We start from the raw sequence: 26,250 nt of genomic DNA, 5'->3' as shown, positions 1-26,250 counted from the left end.
ATATATATATATTTATTGAGAACAAGTGTGCACTTTCTTTCCCAAACTAACTACTTTCTTAAATTCCTATTTTTACTGCACCATTGGAGACCCAGGAGCATAGGGGTTTAGCTTGCACCATTAGAAGGTACTATGTTAATAAATATTAATCTCTTTATATCATAAAACAGAGCATATTTTTTTGTGTTTTGATATAGAAGGCATAGATCTGATCTGAGTGTCAGAGAAACTGCAGTTATAGTTATTCTCTACTACAACTGGATTAAGCAACTTCTTTAATTTATTTTTTATTTTAACTTTAGTCTGGATTAACTTTTGGATGTGTGAGCGACTGCCCCCAGTACTTTAAGCACAACTGTGCTACACCTATTTAGGCTGGGTGCAAAAGGAACCCTGGAGCTTCCACCTGGTCAGGTGGTGGCAGTAGCTCCAAGGTTCCCCTGCATCAGGAGGCACAGCAGTGCTCAATTCAGAACAGAAAACAGGAAGGACTGAGTGGAACTGAGCATAGAAGTGCAAGGACTGCATTTTAATTAAAGGAACAGTAACACCAAAAAATGAAAGTGTATAAAAGTAACTAAAATATAATGTGCTGCTGCCCTGCACTGGTAAAAATTGTGAGTTTACTTCAGAAAGTCTACTATAATTTATATAAATAAGCTGCTGTGTAGCCATGGGGGCAGCCATTCAAAGGAGAAAAGGCACAGGCACATAGCAGATAACCGATAAAACACTATTGTATTCTACAGAGCTTATCTGTTATCTGCTATGTAACCTGTGCCTTTTCTCCTTTTTCCAGCTTGAATGGCTGCCCCCGGGGCTACACAGCAGCTCATTATATAATTTATAGTAGTGTTACTGTAGCAAACACACCAGTTTTACCAGTGCAGGGCAACAGTGCATTATATTTTTATTACTTTAAAGCTCTTTCATTTTTTAGTGTTACTGTTCCTTTAAGGTTACACACAACTGACTGCAGGGAAATTGCAGGGACAGCAACTGCGCTTGTAGATGTACTTGAGCCCTAATATGTCATAAGCTTTTGTAGTTAGTGCTTCTTGCCATAATTTTTAGTGATTTCTAAGACTTTTGCAGATTTATGCTGTTAATATTAAGCTTTCAAATCGGCAACACTTTGACAGTCTAAGGGGCAGATTTATTAATGTACGATTGTTCCGAATCCAACTTTTTCGCACTCAGTGTATTTTCTGCAACATTTTCATACTTTTGCACAACTTTTTCGTACTTTGTGACAAAACTTGTGTGACAAAATCAAAATCAAAAACTATTTTGTCATGCCGAGTGTGAAAGTTTCGGATTCATTCAAGCTTCGGTATTGTGACTTTCCTTGGGCCAGGTTTGTCGCACAAATTTAGCCTGTACCCCTTTATGAGTTGGGTTAATTGACCACTTGGTAATAGACTTAACCGTAACAAATTCTGCATATAGTCGCCTTACTCTTGCAGTGTCCTTGGTAGGGCACCTTAGCCATGGAAGGCTGGCTGCTTAATGTAAAGCCACACTTTTAGATCCTGTCTATATCTTGATATTGCTGTTGAAGATATCCCTCTCTTGTGTTCCTATATATAGTGGATACTGTACCCCCTATTGTCATTTATAAAGATATGTCACTGAGGAGCTTTTATACAGGTCACATAACTATTATAATATAATAATAATATTTGTATAAATTACATGCAACTCTTTGCACCCAAAGATAACTATATCTTTGGGCGCAAAGAGTTGTGTGTAATTTATACAAATATTATTTGTGTTTAATAGGAGAACTTGATACTGATGTATAATAACACTTGTTGGAAAAAAATAACTCTGCCGCTGTTGTTTTGGAATTGGAGAACTTTTTGCAAACTGTTTATATAGCTTCTAATTTGATTAATAGATGCAGCTGGGGGACAGTGGTTGGGGGTGGCCCTAGGCATGTACCTCTTTACTGGTTTGCGACTCTCACGCAGTCATCATGTGTGCACTGCCCCCCCACACTGTCACTGCTTGTGCGGGGATGTGTATGTGGTGTGGTGACCGACCGGGTATTCTAGGAAGCCTGGCCAGCTATGCCTGGCAGTGGTCCTGCCTTAAAAGGGTGTAACCATCTTTATTCACAGCTTGGGTACACATTTATTCACACCAGGTCTTGCTCATTTTTGGATTCACAAACCCAGGATCAGCCTTTTCTTTTTTTTTTTTTCTTTCTATCTGTTACCAAACTTAATGCATCATCATTCTTTAGCTAATCTTCACCCCCAACACTACGTGTCACAGCTAGACTCTGCTGAGTGAGCAAGAGGAATTCTCAATATTGTTAATCAATCTAATTGTTTTAGTTTGCTGTTCTAAATCTAAGCTTCTACGTTTTATATTATATTGTAGTTTGCTCACATCTAGCTTGAAGAACTTTGGAACTCCTGTTCCAAATATACAAACGTATGCATAACTGTGTCTTGTCAGACCTTCAGTCTTGCGGCCAATCGTTATCCCTGTTACAGTTTACATAGTACAGGTGTGGGATCCCTTATCTGGAAACCCGTTATCCAGAAAGTCTCCCATAGACTCCATTATAAGCAAATAATTCTAATTTTTAAAAATTATTTCCCTTTTCCCTGTAATAATAAAACAGTACTTTGTAGTTGATCCCAACTAAGATTTAATTAATCCTTATTGGAGGCAAAACAAGCCTATTGGGTGTATTCAATATTTAAATGATTTTTAGCAGGCTTACGTTATGGAGATCCAAATTACATAAAGATCTTTTATCCGGAAAACCCCAGGTTCCCGAACATTCTGGATAATAGGTCCCATACCTGTACCCTTTGCAATGGCTTTTTTTCTTTTCATTATGGAAAATTAATTTTTAACACTTTGAGAGCATTGTTAATTGTTTTATAAGATTTGGACATTAAAAGTGAACAACCCCTTTAAGTTAAATTAGATTGGGGTTATGGCATAGTCCACAAACCCCATATTTTTCCAAATTTTTCTGGGCAGTCACTGCTCAGAAACATACATTTTTATAGGAGTAGGGCATTAATTTATCCAAGCATGGATAAATAAAGCATGTTGGGCTAGGTGCCGTGGGTAATTTTCAGATAAGCACTATTGTTTTCCTGCAATACAAAAATAAGATGCACTGGTATCTCCATTGGATTATAGCCTCAACCACACTAAGAAACTGGTTTTCATATTCAAAATCATTTTGAACAAAACCCTCAACCGGAGGTGAGCAGCATAACATCATCTGACCATGCCTAAGGGTAAAGACACACAGAGCTACTAGTAGCAGCTACTTGTCACAGCTACAGAAATAGACAATGCTGATCTTTTACTGATAATTGTCTCTTTGTGTGTTTTTAGCAGAGGCAATTCTCGGTATTGTCTATGGCAGGGTATATAATTGCGTGTAGTTTGCTTAAGCACAAACAGTAACAACAAAGTGAGGGGTTGTTTACTTGTAATCCAATTATCTATTTTGCAAGTCACACTTTTTACTGTTGTCATCTGATCTCATAATATAAGAACTTTGTTATTGCATTTTGGTGTGCTGGTTCGATTTGTTAAACTGTGCTTTTGTATGTATGTAATATCACAATAATTATCTGCACGTATATATAATATGTGAAAATGAGGGGTTTCTCAGGTGTGAGGTCTCATTAGCCTCACCTGTAATTAAAAGGTATGGTCTGGGAGTAGGTGCATCTTTGTCTTAGAGAAAGGTGAGCAACTGGAGATGTTCAATGGAACTGAGAAGTTGTTTGGAAAAAGGTCTGTTTAGTTGGACAAAGAGTTGCCTCTTAGGAATGAGAAGGAAAAACAACACTCACGGAAAAGCTGCACTGAGTCCTCTATCAAAAGAAACACAGAATTTCTTGTCTAATTTTTTGTAAACATGTTCTTAGGATATTTGACTTCCTCTCTCAGAAAAATCCTTCATTCCCATGGCCAGAGTCTGCGCAGTTCTCTCCTCTCTCCCCTCTCCTGCTCCCCCCTCCCATAAGAATTTAAAAAACTCACTCCCCCTACCCTTAGGAATGTGTGATCTGAGCTATAATGTCTAACATGAAAACAGGAAGTTATGAAGACAGAGCTAAAATGGCAGCTGCAATCTTAAGCAAACAGAGAAAGCTTCTAGGGCTCTTTACTCAAGCATTGTAATACTTTCTGCAGAATAATTATAGTGTTCTAGGTGGCACTAATGTGGTGAATCTATTGGCAGTAAAATGCCAAAATGATTTTCTTTGTCCTTTTAAATATACACAAAAAATACAAAACAGTAAGTGCCCAATCCAGATCACCATACAATTACACAATTAACCATCATAATCCATCATTTCTATCATTTGTAAATTCAAATGGCCATTCCAGAATATTGTACTTTTCCCTCTGCATAAATGCCTTTGTAGATTTTGAACTGTTTTTAGGGTCATTGTCTTTTTGGAATATTCAACCCTTGCGTAACTTCACCTTTGTGATGCTTGAACATTATCATGAAAAATTTGTTGATATTGTGTTGAATTCATTTGACCCTCGACTAACAAGGGCCCCAGTCCCTGAACTAGCCACACAGACCCACAGCATGATGGAACCTTCACCAAATTTGACAGTAGGTAGCAGGTGATCTTCTTCCTCCATGCAAAGCGCTTTTTGCTATGTTTGTAAACAGAAGCACAACTTGCAGTTGGCCACCTTAAATACCTTTTCTCATGATTGGACACACCTGCCTGTGAAATTCAAGGCTTAAGCTAATCCAGCCAATTTGATGTTGCCAGTACTAAGCAGTTACATGCATTCAAATTAGCAAAATTACCCAGAGTACCCACATATTAGCACAGTCAGTTTTTCACATTTGATTGAATTTCATTCAACTAAATACTGCTTCACTAAAAATCTTTGTTCAGAAAACACCCCAGTAGTCGGTTGTTCCTGGGAAATGAAAGACCTACCACTTATCTTTTTTGTTGAAAGTGGAGTAAATTATTATGCAGGCTGAGAGGGGTTCCCAAACTTTTTCATATGACTTTAAGTGATATCCAATCTCACCATACGGTGTCACTAGTGTATCATAAAAGCTTGTGTCACAATGTTCTGTTAAAATCCTGTAGAAAGAAAGATATTCAATCACCTTCCTAAAACAATGTACATAACATATATATATATATATATATATATTTCATACCTAGGTATGAATATATACGTACATATGCTGTCACAGAGAGGAGTGCTCCAAAATAAGTGTGGAACAACTTACCTGGCCCAAAAAAAGAACTGCCTGCTGCAGGACTAAAACATTTGCTGAGAATACGCTCCTACTCTTGAAAAAGCTTCTACTTGTGCCTGCACTGGGAAACATTAAATACATTTGTGTGCAGGCACACAAAGCCGATATCTGCCAAAAAACCTAAGACTTTGCATTTTCAGCAGATATTGGCTACACAAGCCTGCACCTGAGCATATTCAGTGCTTCCTGGTACAGGCACAAGGAAGAGAATTTTACAGTAGCAGGGTGTATTATTGGCAAGCGGTTTTCGGCTTCCTGAGAATACGTGTGGCATTAGCCTGAAGATTTGGGAGTGAAGTGCAAGCTGCTGTGAGCGAGCACAAGAAGTGTGAAAGTAATTTTCATTTTGGTGTATTGGATAGCTTTGTCTTAATTTTGGTTACGGGGTCTTTTGAAAAGGGCCAGATGCTTTATTAGTGAGACTGACTTGTTTTCTTTACTGAGAAACTAAACTTCTGTTTATAATATATATACATATTATAAAAAGAGCACCACATACACAGGGACTTGATACAAAAGAAAGTTATCGACAAGTCTACCTGTAACCCAAAATCTAGGACCATATTACATGGCAGGCTCGCACCAGGTGGCTATTGACCTATCCACTTCTGCTGAACTATATACATCAATGTCTGTAATATATAGTCTAATGGAGTAAACCAGGGGATGTGCCAACTGTCACTATCTATTTATGGGCCATAAATCTCTGTAGGAGCGGGGGCTGGCGATGTTACCATTTTATATACAGTAGATCTGGTGGTTCGGTACACTTTAGTGACATGTGAAATTTTTTATGGGCTTGCTTTGTGGGTCCTTATTGTTCTTATGAACATCCCTGGAGTGTTACTGCGGGCCTTTCCAATTGGCCCTATAAGTCCAGGTCCTTTTTGAAGGCGGTTTGCATTAACTAGAATTGGACACGTAAGAGTTGTAGTTGCGCCCGGACGCGCTCTCCACCACCCCGTGTAGCCTGCTGGCGTCACTTGTTGCACTTCATCTCCCGCAGATCGTCAGGGACCGATGCAGGACCCTTGCACTCCTCATTGTCTGCCAGCCGAACCTAGATATTTGTGTTGGTTGCCTATTGGGCACGTCTAACTTGCGCTCCTGTTGCCAGCTGGGGTGCGTTGTATACATGGTAACTAGGCAACAGTGCGCCCCACGCTCCCTACAATTTGGTACGCTAATTGAACACGCTTGACCAACTTCTGCATTGAGAAGGGCATTGACTGGGCATTGCCTCTGTGGGCGATATGATCTGCTCCACATGATGATCACATTTACACACTGAAGTTCAGTGATCGCTGGGTACAGTTGACAGGCGGTGGTTTCTGTCTCTGTTCCTTTATACTCCTACTTCTCTGGTGCATCTGGACATGGGTCCTGGGTTTAATACCTAATGCCTGTCATCTCCAACAAATAATTATCCTCTATAATCTTTTGCTCCTAGCAACTAAGGTGTTCATCACTTAGCACAGTCTCTGACTGGGAACAAAATTAAGACACAGTTATCCAATACACCAAAATGAAAATTAATTTCACAAAGTTACATAGGGTTGAAAAAAGACCAGAGTCCATCAAGTTCAACCCATCCAAGTAAACCCAGCACACACAACCCACCCCTACCAATCTATACACTCTCACATACTTAAACTATATATACAACCACTAATACTAACTGTAGATATTAGTATCACAATAGCCTTGGATATTCTGATTGTTCAAGAACTCATCCAGGCCCCACTTAAAGGCATTAACAGAATCTGCCATTACCACATCTCTAGGAAGGGCATTCCACAACCTCACTGCCCTCACCGTGAAAAACCACCTACGCTGCTTCAAATGGAAGCTCCGTTTCTCTAATCTAAAGGGGTGACCTCTTGTGCGTTGATTGTTTTTATGGGAAAAAAGAACATCCCCCATCTGCCTATAATCCCCTCTAATGTACTTGTACAGAGTAATCATGTCCCCTCTTTTCCAGAGAAAACAACCCCAACCTCGACAGTCTAACCTCATAGTTTAAATCTTCCATCCCCTTTACCAGTTTAGTTGCAGTCTCTGCACTCTCTCCAGCTCATTAATATCCTTCTTAAGGACTGGAGCCCAAAACTGCACTGCATACTCAAGGTGAGGCCTTCCAGGGACATATAAAGAGGCAAAATTATGTTTTCATCCCTTGAGTCAATGCCCTTTTTTATACAAGACAGCACTTTATTTGCTTTAGTAGCCACAGAATGACACTGCCTGTAATTAGACAACTTGTTATCTACAAAAACCCCTAGATCCTTCTCCATTAAGGATACCCCCAACACACTACCATTCAGTAGATAGTTTGCGTTTATATTATTTCTACCAAAATGCATAACTTTGCACTTATCAACATGAACCTCATTTTCCAGTTTGCTGCCCAGTTTTCCAATTTTGTCAAATCGCTCTGCAAAGCGGCAGCATCCTGCATGGAACTTATAGTTTTGCACAATTTTGTGTCATCAATTTTGTGCCCACCTCCAGGTCATTAATAAACAAGTTAAAAAGCAAAGGACCAAGGGCTGACCCCTATGTATGTATGTATGTATGTATGTATAACTTTATTTATAAAGCGCCACAAGGGTACGCAGCGCTGTACAATCTTACAGAATACAAAATTACACACAGGGAGGACAAGTGATATAATAAATAAATACAATAAATATATATATATATATAAGTGCCATGTGGTATGAGACACAGTAGGAGGGAGGTCCCTGCCCCGTAGAGCTTACAATCTAAGTGGTTGGGTACTCCGCTAACCACACTGGTCCAATTAGAAAATGTTCCATTTACCACCACTCTTTGTAATCTATCCTTCAGCCAGTTCTCTATCCAATTACAAATATTATGTTCTAGGCCAATATTCCTTAATTTGATTATTAACCTTCTGTGAGGTACTGTATCAAACGCTTTAGCAAAGTCCAAGTAGATGACATCAACTGCTAATCCAGCATCGAGGTTCCTACTCACCTCCTCATAAAAGGCGACTAAACTAGTCTGGCAAGATCTGTTACGTATAAAACCATGCTGGCACAAACTAATAGTATTGTGAACTGCAATGTATTCAAGTACCCTATCCCTTATTACCCCTTCCAAAAGTTTTCCTACTACTGATGTTAGACTAACAGGCCTATAGTTTTCAGGCTGAGAACGGGATCCCTTTTTAAATAACGGCACCACATTAGCAATCCGCCAGTCTCTCGGCACCATGCCAGACCTCAACGAATCCTGAAAAATTAAGTGAAGAGGTTTGGCAATCACAGCGCTCAGCTCATTTAATACCCTGGGATGAATCCCATCCGGTCCTGGACCTTTGTTTACCTTTACATGTTCAAGTCTCTTTTGAATCTCCTCCCGAGTGACCCATGCGTCAGTAGCTAAATTACTAGAACTGGGCATATTAAAAGAGAAGCCTTCATTATTTAGTTCAAAATTTCTGCTTTTTCCCCATTCTCATCAACCAACTTGATAATAAGGTTCCCACCCCTTCTTGCTTCATTTTTTTACTATTCACATAATTAAAAAATAATTTTGGATTCTTTTTACTCCTAGCTGCATTATCCCTTTCCATCTCTATTTTAGCTTGCCTGATAGCTTTTTTGCATGCTTTTTTGCTTCCTTGTACCTGATGAAAGTTTCTGCTGTCCCAGCTAACTTGAATGCTTTAAAAGCACGTTTTTTCTTACCAACCTCGACACTAACACTTTTATTCAGCCATAAAGGTTTTGCTTTGCGATGCCTCTCCTTGCTTACAAGGGGAATATACTGTTGTGTATACTTGCAAAGCAATGTTTTAAAGATGTTCCATTTTCCTTCTGTGTCTAACCCCATGAAAAAAAACACGCAGGGGCTAAGCCCTGCTTGCACTTTACTTGTTGTGCTGGCTGAAATATTTTGACCGGACTGTGTGGAGAGTGCCGACTCTCTAGGCTGTGCACCAAGTAGTAATTCTCTGGAGGAGGTAAGGGTGTGCTGGTGTAAATATTTTTCCCATTGTATAACCCTATGAAAAGCCTTTCCCAGTTGACACATTGCAGAGATGCCCTTATACTGGCAAAGTCTGCACGTCTAAAATTGAGCGTTTTAGTTACTCCCTTATAAAGCTATCTCTGCAGCATTATCTCAAAGGAGACCATGTTGTGATCACTGTTCCCCAAATGCTCACCCACACAAATGTTAGAGATGAGTTCAGTATTATTAGATATCACCAGGTCCAAAATAGAGTCATTTCTAGTAAGTTCTTGAACCGCCTCAAATAAAAAGTTGTCGTTTAGCATATTTACAAACCTACTAGCTTTTTCTGACTTAGCCACCCCATTACTCCAGTCAATGTCCGGATAATTAAAATCCCCCATAATAACAACTTGACCCAGATTTGAAGCCTCCTCCATTTGCAACAATAGCTGGGTCTCATCCCCCTCATCTATATGGGGTGGTTTATAGCATACACCAATGATCATTTTCTTTGTGACCTTCAGCCCTACTGAAATTTCTACCCAAAGAGATTCAACGTTTTCATGTTGTGGTAATGTCTTTATTACATGGCTTTAAATCTGACTTTACATAAAGACAAACCCCTCCACCCTTTTTAATCTCTCTGTCCCTCCTAAAAAGTGTATAACCATTTAAATTCACAGCCCAGTCGCATTTATCATCCCACCAGGTCTCAGTGATACCAATTAAATCATAATTTTCAATACATGCAATAGCTTGCAGCTCCCCTAATTTACCTGACAAGCTTCGCGCATTAGCCAGCATGCAGCGGAGATTACTACTTCTCCCTCTGATGTTTACATTAGCCAACGGAGAGTTAGAGCTAAGGCAAATATTAGACTGTTTTCCTTGTAACGGAAGCTCCTTATCTGTTGAACTATATGCCCCCCTCACTCCTCCCCCACAACCCTTTGCTAGTCCCCTTGCCCCGTCTACACTAACTTTCCTATAGAACTCTAGCTAACCCCCCCCCCTTGTCTAGTTTTAACACTTCTCCAACCTCTTAACCATTCTCTCCCCTAGCACAGCAGACCCCCTTCCATTGAGGTGCAATCCGTCACGGCTGTATAGATTGTACCCCAAGGAATAGTCAGCCCAGTGCTCTAGGAACCCAAACCCTTCCTTAATACACCAAGACTTTAGCCACGCATTTATCTCCCTAAGCTCCCGCTGTCTCCCTAAACTTGCACGTGGCACCGGCAACATTTCCGAAAAAATTACATTGGAGGACCTTTGCTTAATCTTAGAGCCTAGATCCCTGAACTCACTCTTTAAGGTCCCCCACCTACCGTTCATTTTGTCGTTAGTACCAATATGTACCAAGACAGCCGGGTCATGCCCAGCCCCTCCCAATAATGTGTCAACCCGATCAACCACAGTTCTTGTGCTCTCTCACAGCAGCTTGCACTTCACTCACAGATGTTCAGGCTAATGCCACACGTATTCTCAGGAAGCCGAAAAACGGTTGCCAATAATACACTCTGCTACTGTAAAATTCTCTTCCTTGTGCCTGCACCAGGAAGCACTGAATATGCTCAGGTGCAGGCTCGTGTAGCCAATATCTGATAAAATGCAAAGTCTCAGGTTTTTTGGCAGATATCCAAATGTATTCAATGTTTTCCGGTGCAGGCACAAGTAGAAGCTTTTTCAAGAGTAGGAGCGTATTCTCAGCAAATGTTTTAGTATTTATGAAATATATATATATATATATATATATATATATATATATATATATATATATATATATATATAAATATAGACAGTGAGTCGCACACACAGGGACTTTGCAAAAAATAATACGTTTATTTGGAAAAAAGTTCCAACGTTTCGAGCACCAACTGTGCTCTTCCTCAGGGACAAACCACCGGTGGGGAGTAGGTGAGCTACAACACGTGTGTGGGGGGCGGGTGGGGCACCAATTATAAATCCGGCCCTGCCATCAGGACCATGTGTCTTATTAGGAGGGAGGGTGTCAATCGCAGAAGCAATTTCCTGCTTTGTGATGGGGGCATCTAAACAGGCCTTATCTTGTAAGGTTAGTTTTGGGATGGGGATGCTTGATAAATATTGTGTAAGTTGTGTCTTCGAGTAAGTAACTGTAGTTGTGTATAAGTTTTTGTAATAGGAAGTGACATGCTGTGCAATTGATTGAGGTTCTGTGGCAAATGTGCCATCTTCAAAGTGGGATACATCTGTGTAGTGACTTTGAGGTTTGGTAAGTAGGCTAGTAATTTACTGTCATTTTACTGATTTTGTCCCCTTGTTTAAAAATACGCTGAGTTGGGTACAGTACTGCCGTCCTAGTTATGATATCGTAGCACGATTAAAGGAGTTCCTTGAGGATAGGAGCTGTTCATTTGTGTGCTGTAGGATTTTGAGTGTGTGTGTAGTTTCAGCTAATATATGGTTTCTCTCTGCTTCTTTTAATTGTTGCTTTTTCCCCTCTCTCACCTGAGATATTACTGCTGTTAATTCACCTCATAACTGCCTTAGAGGCATTCCACCGTACTATTGGTGCACTGAGGTTATCTTTCAATTTCCAATATTCTATATAGGCTTTTTGGTTCTGGGCAGCAAATGTATCATTTTTAAGCCACATTGGACTCAATTGCCACAGCCTATTCAAAGGAGATAAATTCCAGCAGAGAGAAAGCATAAGTGGGGAATAGTCTGATGGGCAAGAGATCTACAGTGGTAAAAGCTAGGTCAATTCTTGAAAGGGACTTGTGAGTAAGAGAGTGACAGGAAAATACCTTTTGCTCTTGGGTTTTTACACCTCCGAACTGCCGTTAGATAGAGTGCATCAACCCATAGTGCAAGTTTGGTATATGTGCTTATTCTGTTTTGGACCTATCCAAGGAGGGGATTTATACAGTTACTGAAGTCTCCAATGATAAGAAATGGGCTTGTGGGGAGACCATTGAATCTTTGGAGACCATTTAATCTAGGACGGACATTGCAAATGGCAGTGGTATTCATATATTAATAATCATTATAGGCTTATGTGCCAGGAGACCATGTAGAATCATATATATGCCTTAGTAGTCTGTATGTAATTTGATCAATTCAAATGGTACCCCTTTGTGTATTAATATGGAGACTCCTCTCCAGTAGGAGGAGTAGGTGGAGTGGTAGTGCCAACCCACCCATGATTTTTTAAGGGCTAGAATGTTTCTAGTCTCCTGGAGTAGGAGAATAGAGGGTGGATATCTCTTCAAATAAGTAAACATTTTGAGTTAAGTTGTCCTATGTTGCAAGGGGTCACTGTTATCTTAGCCATATTGTGTCAGATATAATATTAATGCTGCTTTGAGCGATGTCCATCATTGTATCACAGTAATAGGAAATTACCGTACAAGGTATATAGACCTGGAAGCTGGTATTATAGACAAACAAAAAACATCCCCAACCAAGAATCCCTAGCCCACCTTCCCATCCTAATTGGGTCTAGTCCCAAAACTGTAAGATTATTATAGAAGCTTTTGGAGAGCATGTCCACGCTCATTAAAAGCATAGAAAAACTTAGAAATGTAGTAGAAACTGTGGTGTAATCCAAAGGTAACAAATAGCTACCGTTGCACTAGAACTCTGAAGTAGACCCAAACCCAGAAAAATAATTGGGGTAACTAGTGTGTGAGGATGTCCACACTGCATAGCTTTAAGAGAACTGCACGGTATTGTCATTTTGTCGATCAGTGGTAGGGTAGGATTTCCCCGTTTAAGCAGTTTTCCGTGAAGTTGGAAGAGAACGCCAGATGTTGTGGAGTGATACTTAGGGAATCCTGGAAGCTGCTGCAGTTTTAAAAGTCCGGAATAAATAGGGTTCCAGTAGATTTGAGAGTCAATCAGGAGTAGGAGTTTTAATAATTTTTTATAGAAACTGCTAAGTTCAGAAAAGTATTGCTGTTTGGTACTTAGGAGTTAAAAAGACATTTGGTAATTTACTGCTGGGAGTTTTTGATCTATAGAAGTCAGAAATCTCCATAAAACTATACATATTAGGTATTGGCATGGAGACAGGAGGCTTTCTGAATCAGTTGAATTTTTGTCCATAAAATAAAATATTTTTCTGTTATACATGCTAATATTATGTAATATAGCAATTTATCTTTGTCTTTTTGGTATTTGCTAAATCTTGTTCCAGAAGGGATAATACACAAAAACTCAGGCAGAAAACAGGTTCTCCTGAAAAAAATAATATATATTTTGCCTGCTTAAAGAACAATGAAAGGTTAATATAAATTAAAAGTAAGTCTAAAGGCATTCTTTAAGTACTTACTGCATATCTAAATTCCCAGATCCCTGCTTGCTTTTCTGAGATATGGTGCTGGCAGCCTGCAGCAGTGTGAAGACTACAGTGACATCACTGAAATCTCTCTTCCCTTCCTGTAGGTGCCAGCGGCAGGCTTCCTATTCTCTGAGCATGTGTGTAACTTGATCCTGTCTCCTGTTCTGAGCTACACATGCCCACCAGCCAATCAGAAGCGGATCTGGCAGAGGGGAGGGGGGGAGGGAATGAAACACATGTGCAGTATGAAGCAAGGAGGGAAAGGAAGGGAGAATACCTTTTTAGAGATGGCTGCCTGTTCTAGAAAATGTGAAGTAAGTGTGACTGAGTAAATATTTGATTAGGTGAGCCAAAAGTGTGGCGTTTTTACTAAACAATAGGAGGACTATTGGGCAGTATGCTTTTTAAATTTTGACTTGCATTCTCCTTTAAGTTAACCCCCCTAGTAAATGCCCCTAAAGTGAAAAAGTTAACAAAATATTTACAAAACATCAGGCACTGAGGGGAACTGAAATGTGAAATTCTGCTAGCACTTAAAGGGTTAAGGATGTTATTTATTATTTTTTATTTAGAATAAATTGTCATGGGGTTGATTGAGTTTTTGCTCTCCATTGCTGCTGTAATTTTGCTGTATCTAATAAAATGGGTGTGACTTATTTTATGACTTTATAAATATGTTTCCAAAGTTAGTTAGAACTGGGCATCTTTAGAAGATTTAACATTATTACTATGATTATGTACCAACATATTTCACAGCGCTGTACAAATAGTGTTTACTTTCTTACGTGTTTAATCTGGGTTCTAGACCAGTTAGAATTGAGTTGTCAGGATCTTTATTTGATTCGATCCTTAGACTGTTCACTGAACTGCTGGTTCAGCCAGCAGTCCTGACTGTCAAGGCCTATATGGCCCTTAACTGGGTTGAGTTGGGGCCAAGGAGAAATTGGAGTACTGACAAGCATGGTAAGTACAAGCAAGATATCCGAAGCGCTTAGAGAGTCTGTTAGTTAAATTCAGTCAAAGGTCAGGGCTGGCAGCAAACGGAGTAAACAGGATAGGATAGCAGAGTCAGGATCTGTAGCTCAGCAAAGGCAATTTAGAGTGCAAGCCCTATAATCAGGTATTAAATCCCGGTCCTCAGAGCATGCCGGTATTCCATTGCCAGAAAACCATCTTGGAATCTACACCAGGAGAGATGAATATGCCCAGTGGCACTCTTTCACTTTGTGGGTGTCACGATTACGCCACTTCAGACGCACGTGACTTTAGGCGTGGCTGTCTAGAGGGTCCCCTGCTCAGTCTCACACACCTGACACACAGGTCAGACTAGCATCACAGCACCCCAAAGACCAACCAACGCTCACAAACTCATACACAACTTGCTGCCACCACTCTCATACTTCTTACACTGGCGATGAGAGATGCCAAGCACACTCGTAGAGAAAGGGTTAATGTAAAGAACCGACACACACACTCTCCTTACCAGCAGTCAAAGGGTTAATCAGCACACAGCATACAGAGGGCTAAGGCACACAACACAGTTACACACTCGGAGGTTAGGTACGTTTTAGAGCATCAAGGACAAACTTATTAAATTTTATATTTAATATTATAAAAAGTATAACAGTGCAAGTTTAAAACAAGATGTTACAAAAAAGGACATACGATAAAACAAGTACAAACAGTTTTAAAATGAAAGGGAAAAATATAGAAGTCCTATACTATACCAAGCAAAGTCCTTCTAGTCCTGGAGGCAAGGGGAAACCACAGGATAAACTTCCAATAGAAATTGGTCCTCCACAGAATATCAGAGTATAGTCAGAAGAGCTGACTATTTATCCCAGTTTGCAGGGGATCAGGTAACTGGACACTCCCCCCTGCCCCTGCCCAGATACTCCTATCTGACAAACCGAGAACCCAAATCCAGCGATGTTTGGACTCGTATGACAGGCAATGTTAAATGAAATATATACTCAGGTTTTGGTACCTCTAGTATAAATAGTATGGGTTCTGGGACAATAAATGTTTGTGAGTTTGGGTTATGGTGTGACCTCCACATCACCTATGATGGGTTCCAATGTGAACTCTAAGTCACCCCCACGTGGGCTTTCACTCCCCCACATGGCATGGCTCTTATCAGCCAGGGATTAGAGTTGGGCATTCCAGGTTGTGAGGCCTTTACACATGGCTGGTTCCAGACCCTAGTGACCAGAGGCCTGTTCTATATCTCTTTCTGGCAAATTTCTGGAAGATTTTGGGATACCTTGGCCTGCTTGATTAACCCTTACAGGCCTATATCATGACAGTGGGCCTTTCCAAGAGGGTACTTTTAGTTTACCAGGGAAAATAATATATTGTTTTTTTTCGGTACAACCTAAGTTTTTTCAAAATATGCAAGAATGTTTGTGTAATTACATTTCTGTAACAAGATAAAGGCCTCTAAATGTCTAAAAATGAAGAAAAATAATATTTTTCATAATATAAAGACATATATCAGAAATATGGATTATTTTATGCAGGAAAATACAACTGATTTGGAAAGTTCAATGTCTCTTGAACGCGCCAATACCAAATGTATATAGTTTTATGGGGATTTCTCACTTGTATAGGTCAAAGTCCCAGCAGTAAACTGGTAACTTTCCAAAGCACTGCTCCAGAAAGCTGCATACTTTGGATTTTAAGGCCAAATATACCACTTAGAGCATTACCCTATAGGACCACTGAGGTTTACCCTATAAAGCTATGCATTTTTAGAAACAACAGATTCTGATGGATCCAGAATAGGCACAACTGTTTTTCTACTCCAAGTTACCAAGTTGCAATGGTTTCCTAAATGTACCAGTTTTTATAAAAATTTGCCACATTTTTGAAAAATCGTTTCAAAGCTTCCAATCTTCAGCTTTTAATCTCCCACATATCTTTAGGTACCAAGATAAAACACCCTAAAATATAAATACCAGGGGTCCACTGAACAGTTTGATAGCGAATATGCTCAGGGTTACCTAAGTATATGGCATGTAGGGGCCCCAAAATGAAAATTCCCTATACTATATGCTGTATCCTTTCTGTTGTTTCAGTTACTGCAAAATCAACACATTTACTGCATTTTATGGTGGGTAAACCCACAAAAAACAAAGTTTACCCAAGAAAACCATGTATTTTTTGCAAAGTACACATTCCCCGGAATCTAAAATGGGTACCCGTGTCTTTCTACTCCAAAGTACCAAACCGCAAAGCTTTCCTAAAATTGGCGATTTTGATGAGATCACCTCAAAGCTTTTATTTTGCAGCATCCTACCTCCCACATACTATTAGGTAGCAAGAAAAAACATCGTAATTATGTACCCCAGGGGTCCACTGAATAGTTTGATGCTCAATGTGCATAGGTTTACCTAAGTATGTGGCATGTAGGGGCCCCAAGGTGAAGATACCCCATACGATCATTTGTCATTTTAGCTATTGAAACACAAACACATTTACTGCATTTTATAAGGGGTAAAGTTAGAAAAAATACATTCACCCCAGAAAACCATATATTTTTGGAAAGTACACAATCCCCTGTATCTAAAATGGGTACCCATGTCTTTCTACTCCAAAGTATGAAGCCGTAAAGCTTTTCTAAAATTGGCAATTTTGATGAAACTTCCAAAAAATCACCTCAAAGCTTCCACTTTGCACCATATTTTCTCTCACAGGTCATTAGGTAACCATTTAAAACACCCTAAATATGAACACCAGGGGTCTACCGAACTGTTTGATGTCCAATATACATAGGTTTATCAAAGTACATGGCACTTACAGACCCCAAAATATACCTTGTGCACAATAATTTCATGGCTTACGTTTACCTAATTGAAAAACACACAGGCAGTTTTGTGTGTGGCCAAAAATTTTGGGTGATCCATGAAAACTATATATTTTTGGAAAGCAGACATTCAGACAAATCCAACATGAGTAAAGATACCTTTCTACACCAAAGTACCAATCTGCAAAACTTTCCTAAATTTAGAGTTTCTAAAGTCATTTCTACTAGAAACGTTGCAGCATTTATCTCACAAATTTTTTTACATACAATGGCAAATCACCATAAATGTAAACGCCAGAGGTCTCCTGAACAGCCAAGTATGCATAGATGTACCAACGTATGGGGTATGTATGGACCCCAAATGAAAGTAATGCAGGTGAATTTTCTAGCCTGCCAACTCAGTTTTGTAAACAGAGCCCCAGACTACATATATATTTTTGGAAAGTGCACATTCTGACAAATCCAACATGGGTAAGGACATCTCTCTATACCAAACTTTGGTGCCAGTGATCTGTGGGCCCTGTCCAGTGTCCAGAAGCTCTTTTAGGTGATCACAGGTGTATTTAAGCTGTACCTTCTCCTCTCTAAGGTCAGTATTCTGTTTCAAGTTTGCCAGTGTTTGAACAATATCATCATTGTATGTTTCTAGCTTGTCTGTGCTCTCAGCTCTGGCTGAGGCATGTCGGTTTCTTATATATTCAGACTGCCAGAAGAACAATCTGGTCTGATATCAGGAGAATGAACTGTGTAAAATTGTATAGTGTCTTGTTTTGAGGATAAACCTGAAGAATAGTTAGTCCAGAAAGCAAGAGCTGATACTGTATTTCTATACAACTTTAGGTACTACTGTCAGTGTGCATAAACTGTTCAAGAATTTACCTGTAAGAAAGCAATATTATTCTACAATCAAGAAGTGTAAAGAGGAGATTAGAAATATCCAGGAGCTACTGATGGCTTATGGAATCGTAACACCAAATTTAAGGATTCTGTTCACCAATAATAAGGTAAGGATTTTTACCATTACATCATTATTCCTATATTTCAATAAGGTTATTAGTATATCAGAATACCGAGTTGTTTTGTGTCTACAATTTAAAGGAACAAAGGGGCAATTCAATCTATTTTTTTAATTATTGCAGCAATTTTTTTTCCCTTGCCCACATTTATAAGTTTGTTCATCAGTGGAGAATAGTATCAGATGCTTTAGCAAATATGTGCCTTGATTTGATTTTAATTGTTTGTTTTAAAACTAGTCTAAACTAGTCTAAAACTAGTAGGATGCTGACCAACAATCTTAATATGCAAAAATTAATGCACTGCTTGTTTTATAGGATTGTGGTAACATTTTTTCATTCTTCATTTGTCTTGATTACACATTTTTGGCCATGAAAATCTTGTATACAATATTTTCATTTGAGTTCTGCACCTACCATACATCTTAGTAATCCAATGCATATTGGGTATAAACAAGTTCAGAAAATCCCAGGAAGTTTTATATTTATATGTAAAGATAAGTTGGAGTTTTCCAAATAACTGCAGTTTGATAGTTTAGAGTAAAACGACACATTCACATGTACAATACTTTCCAGAAATATATGGTTTTTGGGGTCTGCTTAGTCTTGAGTTCTCTTATAAAACAATAAAAATGCATACAGGGTGCTTCATTTGTAGTAACTGAGCCATAAAAATTCCTATTTTTATTTTGGGATCTCTGCTTGCCATATATTTAGGTCCTTTGTGCATTAGTAGCATCATACTAGAGTGAAACATACATACCCTGATTTTAGGTTTTCCCTCAAACCATTTTGAAGAGGTCAACCAGATCTGAAAAAGAATAATTTGTCAGTAATGCTAGCAGAACTGGTTGAAAGGACATAAGTGCCTTGACATGTACCATGAAGCAACATATCAGTTTCTGGGAATAATAACAAAAAAATCGAGTTCTGGTGAAAACCCACTTGTATGTCTCGAAATTATCTAGAAGTAAGAAAAAATCCAACTTTATCTCATAATTGCTTAGTAAATGTGCCCCTTAGTGTATAACTCACATTTATATTATTTGTACCAAAGTGCATAACTTTGCACTTGTCAAATCGCTCTGCAAAGTGGCAAAACTTATATTTTTGCACAATGTAGTATTGTCTCCAAAAATAGAAACAGTACTTTCAATTCCCACCTCTAGGTCATTTAATAACTGTTTAAAAACAAGTTTAAAAGCAAAGGATCAAGGACTGACCCCTGCGGTACTCCACTAACAACACTGACCCAATTAGAAAGTGTTCCATTTACCACCACTCTTTAATTTATCCTTCAGCCAGTTTTCTGTCCAATTATAAATATTATGTTCTAGGCCAATATTCCTAAATTTTATCATTAACTTTCTGTAAGGTACTGTATCAAACGCTTTAGCAAAGTCTAATTAGATGACATCCACTGCCATCCCAGCATCAACGGCCTGCTCACCTCCTTATAAAAGGCAACTAAATTAGTCTGGCAAGATCTAATACACATAAAACCATGCTGGCACAGTATTGTGATTTGCAGTGTATTCAAGTATACTATCCCTTATTTCCCCCTCTAAAAGCTTTCCTTTTAAAATTAAGTCTTAAATCTTTGAACTGAGAAAGCTTTTAGCTTTTTCTCCTGATATTATGTGGTAAAAAAGGGGGCCAAACCATGTAAGATTTACAACAGTCCTCAAATATACAGCAAAACATAATTTTCTATTAACGTTGGATTTTTATATTTTGGAAAAGGTTAACATTTAGTATAGTTTGCAGTTCTTGCTTTTAAACATTAGAGGTCATTGCTGAGTTGTGATGCTACATTATGTTTTTATGTTATTCTGACGGTGTAAAGGCGAGTATGCCTACAGGTGCACCAATGAGAGGAAAAAAACATAAAGTGGATTTTGGCAAAGCAGGACAAGGATGGTTTGAATATTAGTAATATAAATCATATGGTAACTGCAGGCGCTGGTGCACATAAGGTGCCAAGAAGCTGAACGAGCACAAAGTTCAACACTGGGTTGCAATTCCATCTGTGACTTCGGAATCTTGATGGGGAAGCTGTCAGTGCAGCCGTAGGTCAGCATTTACTTGAGGATCGAATCTTGTGTCAGCAGGACATAGCTTCACAGATAAGTTGCTGTGGATTTATGATAGGCAGAATTATGGCTACATCTCAGAGTACAGGTACATGCAGTTCTGTGTAGTTTTCTATGGCAGGAGAGAGACTATACAATGCTAAGTTATTGGCTTGTGACAAATAGATACTGAATAAAGAAATAGTCTTTTAATTTCAAGGCACTTTTTTTCTCGTCACAAATTGGTGATTTATTGTTTATTGTTAATTTAAAGCCCAGCTAACATTAAGGCATGTAATTTTTAAAACAGGGGCCATTTTGCATTGGGGACGAAACTTTTTTTATGTGTGCCACTAGTACATTTTGAAATGTTTTTCTAATTAGCCCCCTGTTTTTTCTTAGTGACTTTTGCTAAGAGGTCCACATGTTACTGTTGCTTGTGGCAACTTTGTAATGTTATGATCAAAATCCAAAATGGCAGATGGTATTTTTGTACATTGTTCCCATATACACACTCTACCTCAGTTATAAAGGTACACTCTGGTGCTCAGTACTGAGGGGGGATTGCCACCCGTCTGTTATAAAGTTGATGGAATAAAGGTGGCATAAAGGGGAATACCCCCAAAATGTTCTGTGCAGTTTATTGACATAGTAGACAAATTATTCACCCCTACCTTTCAGAGGGCTGCAGTTATTGCTCCACTGCCTGCCCATGCCCCCTGGGTGTTGGATTCTTCCAGCTAAGTAGAATGTGGACCCAATAAAAAAATTACCAACCAAATTCCATACCAGGCCATACCCCATAATATACTGAACACACCCACATACTGCACAAACCACACCTACCCCCTGCAAGCCCCGCCACCTCTACAGACTTTCATGGCTCTCTGGGTACCCTTAGGCCATAGAAACAGCCAATCTGGGCGCACTCTCACAGCAGTTAGTGCCAGATTTTACAGGTTTTTGTAGGCCATGGTGAAAGTCCATAGTGTGGACTTCGTTCTCCTAGGCTGGAGCCCACATGAAAAATAATTTCGTACTCTGGTAGACTAGTTTAATCCTGTACCGGACACTCCCCTGTTTTCAGCTGATGCGGGCCCTGTCTTTACCTCTCATAACCCCACACAGATTCAGCCAACAGGCACAAGCAATGACTGTAGAACAGCTTTGTTATTTTCATAAATGATATTTTGGCTGTCTACACATAGCACACAGTGGGACTCATATATCAACACTAATCAATCTTCCACCTAGCAACCAATCAGTGATTAGGTTATTTCAGGCAGCTGCAAATAGAACATTGAAAGCAAATGTTTGGTTGCCATGGGATACTGCCCCGGTGTAAATTTGCATAATTTTGACAAATGATCCCCAAAATTTTAAGGTATAAGAAGGCATCCCATTAAGTTTAGGAATGCTGATAAAATCCATCAAAATACTCTGCTATATACATTACCTATGGAGATATGTTCTACTGGAGCCCTGCCCCCCTTAGCTCCCGAAGCAGCTGTAATTAAACTGGTTGATGGGTGTGCTTTCTACCATGTAGGAGGAGCCAATCAAAAGCAAATATACATGACACCCAAAAGTAACATCACCCTGGGTGCCATGTATACTTCTTTGCAATTGGTTCCCACTTCCCAATGCATGTAGAATGGGCGGAAACCGCTTTAATTTTAGCAGTATAGGCGTTAAGATGGCCAGGAGCAGCAGAGCACATATCTCTTGACAGAAAACAAAAATGTAGGTTGTACAAATTGGACGAGGAATTTCCAAGCTTTGGGCTATTGTTCTGAACCAATGCAATAAATGGGGGTGCAAGCAGTTCAGTGTGCCATATTGCCCTTGGCAATACCATCCTCCTATTCATAAAACTGTCAGTAGTGACATAGGTCCGAATGGTGGAAGCCCCAAGAAGCTGTAGGAAGCAATCTGACTGGTTGACAGTTTGACACTGTGGAAAGTGATTACTTACCATAAAGATCACCATCATTCTTCAATGTGGAGAGTACTTCTAGGTTACTCCAACCAGAAGTGCTCTCCCCGTTAACCAAATGGCACAACAATTTGTGAAAAGAACAGGTAGGCTAAAACAATAATTTTCAAAGCTGATCTGAATGAGGGAGCTTTTACTAATAAGTATATTTTACCATGCTTACCAAGGTATCCGACCTTCAGTCCCCCATAGTGCATATGCTTCCTCTCGCATGGGACTAGGATGTTTTAAAGCACCTTGAGCAAGCCTTTTAAGAGTCAAAATGTCAATATGTATATTACTCTAATGACTTTGCACCTGGCAGCATAGAAATGTTGACAGTAACAGTATTAGCGGTAAAAGACCTCCTACAGCACTGACAAAGTTGTAGGACCGCAAATCTTCAGCAGTCAGTTGCAAGAATCACATACATTAAAGGTACTTGCATCAAGAGGCGACCTTCTCTGTAACATGGAACCTTTTTTTTTTTACCACACAACTTTTTTGGCAGCCATTGAAATCTTACTACTTATGTATAGTTCTACTTGACACCGCTCATATTGGAGGCATTCTTGCCTCCTATTAGAAAGCAAGCATAGCTGTGCCTGTGGCTGTAGGGGGAACGCTGATGCTACCAATGTCACATGGAAATTAGCTGTAAATATTAGCTTTAGAGACAAATTCTTGAAATCTTATAACGATCATTATATATATATATATATATATATATATATATATTTGTCATAATCGTTGGTTTTTCCTAAGATTTCAAGAATTTGTCTCTAAAGCTAAAATGTATAGCTAGTTTTGCTAATATATATATAAATATTATAGTGTATATGATATCTGTATATATTTATTATAGTTTGCTAGTTGTCTGCACAAAGACATATGGACACATTTTGAATTGTTGGGATCTTTAAAGAAATTATATTTTGGGGTCTCTAAAAGCTACATTATTTGGATAACGTGTGATGCTTATTTACTAAGTTAGCTGCTATATGTAAGCAGTATTTTTAATATTGTGTTTAAATTAATTTTAGTGTCTCTACATTCAATGTACGTAGGGTAATTATGCTCATATGAGGTATTAACGTATACATTAGACCTGGGGCATTCATATTTATAATGTTTTCTTGCTTCTCAAGACCAGATGGGAGATGAGTTGCTGTAAATTGCAACCTGTCTGTATTTGAAATTTTGTATGAAATCTTTGCATTTTTTGTAGTTTTAAGTACTGGTTTGGGTTTTTATGCCACATAAAACATAAGTTGTATGTGTTGCTTGCTAAAAGCATTAGACACAAAAATTTGTTTTCTTGTCCCAAATAACGTGGGAGGTAAGACACTGTAATGTTTAAATTGCTTTATGACACTTAACTCCTCATTTTCAGGGCCAACGTATCAGCCAAAGAGTTCATATTATATAATTTACTGGCTTTTTTAATTGACTAAATATTTTTTCATTTTTGTTTTACTAAAGTTATTAAGAGATAATTATTTGTAATTCATTATGATAAAATGTAAATTTACTTTTATACATTCTAAAATTATTTACCTTCTGTTTTGGACTTTCAGTTAACCTTTTCATTCTTCGATAATTTCTTGAACAAGCATAGTATACAGTATACTTATACTAGATAAACCGAGATATGTGATTGACCTAAGCAAATAAAAACACAAGCCAAGGCCCTGGACCAGTCAGAGCCATAACCCACCCCATTACCACGTCTGCTGATGCAACTCTACCTTCACTTTATCAGCTATGACTATGAAAAAGCCCTTACAGCTGCCATTGCTCGCCCTGTCACTAAGAATTCTGCTTTTGTTTTATTCAACACCAGGGGTGCAATTGCAAGAGATGTCACTTACATCTGGAGGGCAGCACAGGTGTCATGGACAAGGACTGGCATGGGGGTCCAGCTTCTTATGTCTATGTACTATAAATAGTACATAGACATAAGAATACGTTGCATAAAATGCTAAATTGACCTGTTAAACAACTAGACAAATAATATTTACCTGGACTGGATGGGGTCTGGCACATCTGCCCCACTGGCATGCTAGGGCTGCTCCACTTCAGGGCTCTGCTCTGCAGAGTTATGCAGAGGGCGAAATCTTCACTCTGGTATATTGATGTGTAATTTTGGCTGTGAACATAACTAAATTATATTAATACATATGTATATGGTATTGTAGGAAAGGGTGGCCTTTTTCCAGTTAGCTGCAATGTGTATCCTGACGGCCATACATATATCTTGGATCAGTTTCTGTGCAGAGTTATTGTATCCTGTCAATATATGTCCCAGAAGCATCGCTTGTGGGTTTATTTGTATTTCCACATGTAGAAGATGGGAAAGTAACTCTGCAGTCTTTTTCCATAGGTCCATTGCTATAGGACATTCCCACCAGGTTTTTGCAAAAAAGTTCAAAAGCTGTGTAAGCTATTTGCTTTGATTTCAGAATTTGATGGAAAAAGTGTAACAGCTGCAAGGCTTGGTATTATTTCTGCTTAGGGATTTCGTATTTTTGTGTAAGTTGGTCTCTTGTCATTAGTGTATTACCATTCGTAAGGTGGTAAAGGTATTTTACACCTTGGGAAGGCTACCATGAGAAATTGCTCTGTTGAGCCGGAGGAAAAAGGGGGTTGTTAAAGAGTGCTAATTTAAGTTTACGTGGCGAATTTAGACCTTTAACATTATGGGGCAAATGTATCAAAATGTGAGTTTAGAGCTTAATACATAATAGCTCACCCATATTCTGTTCATTCCTATGGGATTTTTAGAAGCGGATTTTTTTTATGGTGAGTTTTAACTTTCATCCATTGATAAATACAATTCTAAAAATCCTTTAGGGATGAATAGAACGTGGGTGAGTTTTTAAGTATTAAACTCACATTTTGATAAATCTGCCCTATGTGCAATTATTGTTAATGCCATGATTATTTTGTAGGGGTAATCTATAGTGTGGCTGAGCACCTGAATCTGAGGTATGGTTTTCACATTCTAAGTAATATAATACAGGTACCAGACCCCTTATCCGGAAACCCATTATCCAGACAGTTCCAAATTATGGAAAGGCCATCTCCCATAGACTCCATTTTAATCAAATAATTCACATTTTTAAAAATGGTTTCCTTTTTCTCTGTAATAATAAAAACAGTATTTTGTACTTTATCCTAACTAAGATTTAATTAATCCTTATTGGACCCAAAACAATTCCATTGGGTTTAATTACTGTTTAAAAATTTCATTAGCAGACTTAAGGTAGGAGAAGACCCCTTATACGGAAAACCTCAGGTCCCAAGAATTCTGGATAACGGGTCCCATACCTGTATGAGCAAATCTTAATCAAGTTAGACCATAAAAAAGTAACACAGAAACAGTAATCATATAACATTGTTCCCGTTTAAGGGAATTTCTAACTTGTATCTTGGTTTCAGGAAGTGGGGCAGCGTTTATTCTCGGTCTCCATAATTGAGTATTTGTAGGTTTGTAGCTTATTGCAGCTATTGGCAATGGTCCTTTTCGAATGGTGCAGTGTAGGGCAAAGGGAAAGCCCCAGTGGTATTTGATGTTCTCTTTTTGGAGAATTTGTGTATCATCTCTCATGGCCCTGCGCTTGTGCAAAGTGGAAGGGGCGACATCTGCGTAGATTTCTGCAGGCAATGTTGCCTTATCTGATTATCTGATGAGTTATACTTGTGGGCTGCAGCGAGAATTTTGTTACGTGTGACTTCATGATGGAACAATGTCCTGCGAGGTCTTGCCAGGGCTCTGTGTGAA

The 26,250-nt window shown here is 38.9% G+C and overlaps 1 protein-coding gene across 4 annotated transcripts in view; it reads left to right on the top strand.

Moving 5' to 3' along the window:
- Window positions 1–26,250, top strand: part of pms1 (PMS1 homolog 1, mismatch repair system component) — an 89,647-nt gene that overhangs the window by 19,043 nt on the left and 44,354 nt on the right. For all 4 annotated transcript variants that reach the window (XM_012970377.3, XM_012970376.3, XM_031892621.1 and 1 more), the window contains 1 exon segment: window positions 18,247–18,410. In XM_012970377.3, coding sequence (XP_012825831.2) covers window positions 18,247–18,410 — 164 coding nt within the window.

This window comes from Xenopus tropicalis, chromosome 9 (assembly GCF_000004195.4).
Source record: "Xenopus tropicalis strain Nigerian chromosome 9, UCB_Xtro_10.0, whole genome shotgun sequence".
Taxonomy (NCBI): domain Eukaryota; kingdom Metazoa; phylum Chordata; class Amphibia; order Anura; family Pipidae; genus Xenopus; species Xenopus tropicalis.
This window is presented reverse-complemented; position numbering and strand designations above follow the sequence as displayed.